Source organism: Octodon degus, unplaced genomic scaffold (genome assembly GCF_000260255.1).
Source record: "Octodon degus isolate 3935 unplaced genomic scaffold, OctDeg1.0 scaffold00033, whole genome shotgun sequence".
NCBI lineage: Eukaryota > Metazoa > Chordata > Mammalia > Rodentia > Octodontidae > Octodon > Octodon degus.
The window spans coordinates 17,175,607-17,179,973 of NW_004524609.1; the positions used below are offsets into that span (position 1 = coordinate 17,175,607).

A 4,367-nucleotide genomic window follows, 5' to 3' on the forward strand; every position below is an offset into this window, starting at 1 on the left:
AAACAGCTTCTCCGGTGGGCGGATGTGCCAGGTGTCCCCTCTTATGGACCCCTGAACGTCTCAATGTGTCATGACACTAGTTTTTACAATGGAGCCAGAACTGATGCTGACTTCCCGAAATGCGAGACTCTTTAGGAGCTCAGTGAAGGCCCACTTGGCGTCCCCAGTCCATCGCACAGCCGGAGATATCCAGATGGCTGACAAAGACGCCCCTGGGCTCCGCGCAGTTCCTCCCCAGTCCCGGTGTTTGCTTTTGCTCTATCTCCGCTGCAAGATTGTGCACTGAAATAAAAAATGAGGGAGCTCAGGGGAGCGCTCCGGAGGCCCTGGGCAGTAGCAGAGTGGGAGGGCCGGGGTGCTCAGTAGGCTCTCGGACTTCCCCATCCCAGCTCCGCGGTCAGGATCGCAGCCCTTTGTGTCTCGCGCCACCCAGGCCCGCTACCCGCGAGCCCGCCCCCTGCTCTCGCTCCGCCCCCTGGCGCACAACTGGGCGGAGCCACGGAGCCTCAGGCGGGGGCCTCTAGCAGGAATCTAGGCGCCTCGGAACCCACATCCTCCGGAGTTTCTCCCACGCCCTCTGGAGTTGCGCTTGCGCAGTTCGGGTCCAGCCCTGTTGTCACCCCTCCCCCTCCCTAGCAACCGCCTCCTGCTCCCGCCTCCGCCTACTCGGCAGCGCCTGCGCACGCGCGATCCCTCCGTCGCTCGGCCCCGCCCTCCCCGTCACCGTAACAACCATTCGAGCCCTCGCCGCGCCCCTCTTTGCTCAGGTCCCAGCCCCCTTCCCCCAAACCGGCGGTTTAGTGGCGGCCGCCGAACTGTGGGACAGCGAGGACACCACGGAGCCGCCGGCATGAACGTCCCCCGCCGCCCCGAGTCCCCGGCCCAGCCTTTCTGACACGAGGTAGGCGCGCGTCCCCGCGGCGGGCTCCGAATGCGCCCCCGGCTCCCGCACGCCGGCCTGGCGCCCCCCCCCCTGCATCCCCGCGCGGCCCCGCAACCCTCCCGGCTGTCGTCCTGTGCTTCCCGGCCCGGAGCGGGAGATGGAGCGGGCCCTCGCACTCCACCCCGCCCTACCGGCCCCCAACTCTTAGCAGCCCCTGGACGCGGGAATGGTTGGGGTCGGCGGCCAGCCCCGGCCCGCACGGGCCTGCCGCCGCCGCGGTCGGCCGTTCGGGACTCCTCCGGAGCCCCTGAGCCTGCGGGGAGGTGTCCACCGGCTCTGGTCCTAGGTAGATTTTGAAATAGGGGCAGCCCCGATTGTGGATGCCTGCTAGTCTCGGTCACTCCGGATGCCCGTGCAGGGTGTTTATCTGAATCTGAGCATCCGAAGCTGGGAACTGGCCCGGGTTCAGAGAAGCTGGTGAATTAGCAGGTTCTTCGGTGTAGTCACTTTGGGCTCCGCCACGCAGTGGAATCCGGAATGGATGTTACAGTTTCTTAAGCGAGCATCACGCGTTCTTGCATTCTCTTCCTAGCCCTGTTTAAACCAGGTCAAACTCTTATCTAGGAGATATCTTAAAATTAAATTTGCCTATTAAAAATTTAAAATCTTACTGGATTTCCACAGTGTACCAGCATTTGTAGGATTGGCAAAAGTAAACAGAACATGGTCCCAGCGCGCCAGGACGTGTCAGTCCCAGAATCAAGATTAATGTAGGCTTTGAGTCGAGTTTGGAGGACAGCTTGGAGTTTCGCTGTGATTTTCATTCACCATGGTAGAACGGGAAGTGCTTCAAGATCCACAGTTCCAAACCTCGGGTTTTACAGAGGGGATTACGGAAGAAAAGTGGTTTGCTCTAAGTCACTCAGTTATTCCTGAGCCGTTTTCTAACTGTGGGATAGCTGTTTTCCAGCATAACCTGCGCCTTCCTTAGAGAAAGTTCCAGATCCATTTAAAGTACACACTATAGAAATGCAATAATACAGATAGCAGTTTTTTGAAATAAAATACATTTTTTTTCCAGCTAGACTTTGATTTGGATCCATGAGGATACTTATTTTTGTACTTTTGAATATCCTGTCACCATATTTAGTATAAAATAGCACTCAGTGATATTAGTGTCCTCAGCAGGACAGGTAGGCTCGCTGGATTTAAGTTGTTCCCCTTTTCTTTTTCTTTCTCATTTTTAAATAAACAAGAGTCGCAACTGACTCCAAACACAAGTGTGTGTTTTCAGAAGAATCCACGTAGGCTGGCACTGCAGAGTGATTAGTTTCCGGAGTGTTTCTGTACATGTAGGCAGGAGCAGAGGCCGAAGGTTACAGGGAGCCCCTTTATCCAAGGTGCTTGCCTCCCCTATCAGTTGAAGACAGTCTCGGATCCTGCAGTTTATGCAGAAAACAAGAAACAACAGTTCTTTTTGAAGCTAGCTTTCGAGGCATATTCTATAATTTGAGACAGTAGTTTCTTTCTTTTTCATTTTTGTGTGTTTTCCAGAACTAGTAGCTTAATGTGTTCCCATTTTTATTTGGCTGTTAGTATAAACTGTTCATAAGAATGTGATTAGAATAATAGAACCTTAACATTTTATAGCTGGACAGTACCAGATGGATCATACAGCCCAGAAGACCAGGGCTGTCAGGAAGGGGACGAGGCCTCTGCCCTTAGACCAGTTTGCTTTCCCTGGTTCCACGTGGGCTTTCTTCACAGGTTTTTAGCTGTTTTGTCCCTTCCACCTGAGCTGGTGTATTTCAGGATCTGTTGTGATTTTTGATTTTTGTGTAGTGCATTGTAGGCCTGTTTCACCGTAGAAGGTGATACGATACGTTAATGCAGATTTAATTTTTCTTGTAGCCTGCTTATTTATCACATGTGTTTCTGTTTTGCAGGCGTGAGAGGATTGCTACTGTACTGCAATCATGGTGCAGAAATACCAGTCGCCCGTGAGGGTGTATAAACACCCCTTTGAATTAATTATGGCAGTAAGTATCTACATTTAACTTTACTCTTTGACTTAATATTTTTCAGTATTAGACTTCGATTTATCTGTAAACTTACATACATTCATTGTCTCCATTACTTAATTGTATTATGTGTATGAACTGTATCAGGAGTACATAAGGCTTTTTTTTTTTTTTTTTTCCTGGAACCGGGGATTGAACTCAGGCTCTTGTGCTTGCCAGGCAAGTGCTTATTCTACTGAGCCATCTGCCTGGCCCCACATAGCACTTTTAAAATATGAGCCTCTGAAAATAAAAATCTGCACAGTTTTCTAAAAGTGTGTTATCTGAGTAATGTGTGAATTTGTGTTAATTTTCCTTTTGAAAACACAGAAGTGGGATGATGACTAAATACTTCCTGTGAATTTTGCTGGTTTTTGAAAAATTTTTTTTTTCTTTTTGAAACAGTCTCACTTTGTAGTGTAGGCTGGCCTCAAACTCACGGCAGTGTTGCCTCAGCCTCCTAAATTCTGGGATTACAGGCATGCATTATACACCAGCTCATTGTTTTACGTTGTGAAAAGTGACAGATGGATGTGAAGTGTGGGATCTTGCTTCTGCTTCTAGTTTGGAAGAGTGCTTTGGTTAGAGGTGAATACAGGATGGGTATCTCAGAACTGAGTATTGTAGGATGGCATTTTACTTGAGCTTTACTTATGTAGGGTTGTCCAGTATTCTGTGCAATGACTTTATCAAGATCAGGCCCACTCTGAATGAGTTTTCCACTTAATAATAGATCCGTGAGTCAATCTAGAATTCCACAAGTGGGGAAGAATTTCGCTGAAAAACGTTTTAGTAGAGATAAACCTTTTCCAATCACTTTTAAACCACTACAGGATATTCCTCCCCTTATGTGTTATTACTAAGTAGATAACTATCCATGCATGCATCCATCCATTCATCCATCATCTCCAGATCAAATTTAGTGGGTTAGGTTCATTGTTGATTTTATGGAAAAATTTGATTTGATTCTTGTCCAATTTGGTTTGTGACCAGAATCATGAAAAGAATTAAGTCCTTGAGCTGAGGCACCACTATATGTATGATTCATACAGGAAAAATGCATCTATCAGGACAGGAACATGTTATCAGATAGAACACATACCTGTGTTACTAGTGCTAAGAGCAGGGAGCAGAGCATGAGCAGCCTGGTAAGAACTTGTGCTCCATGCCTTTGGGTCCCTGCTCCCCGCCCTTCCCAGCTGTCACTACACCATGATGCTACATCCCCAGCCCTTAGCACCACCCTTTCCAAGTGATCCCTGATCTTGGGTTTTGACCCAAAGGTGGTTCTTGTCTATTTTTGTTCATTGTATAATTAGAAACTCAGGTGTTTTGGGTCAGACTGCTTAAACTTAATGTTATCTGTATAAGATTTGTCTAGATCAATAAAGTCTTTTTAAAAAAATTTTTATTTATTTATTTGT

The 4,367-nt window shown here is 48.2% G+C and overlaps 1 protein-coding gene across 2 annotated transcripts in view; it reads left to right on the forward strand.

The window, feature by feature from the left end:
- Positions 1 to 712: 712 nt before the first annotated feature.
- The window catches only part of Sec14l1 (SEC14 like lipid binding 1), an 83,650-nt gene continuing 79,995 nt past the window's right edge, over positions 713 to 4,367 (forward strand). For both annotated transcript variants that reach the window (XM_023713924.1, XM_004630143.2), the window contains exons 1-2: positions 713 to 901; positions 2,830 to 2,922. In XM_023713924.1, the coding sequence (XP_023569692.1) occupies positions 2,860 to 2,922 (63 nt within the window). In that variant the 5' untranslated portion in view covers positions 713 to 901; positions 2,830 to 2,859. The remainder of the gene's footprint in view (positions 902 to 2,829; positions 2,923 to 4,367) is intronic.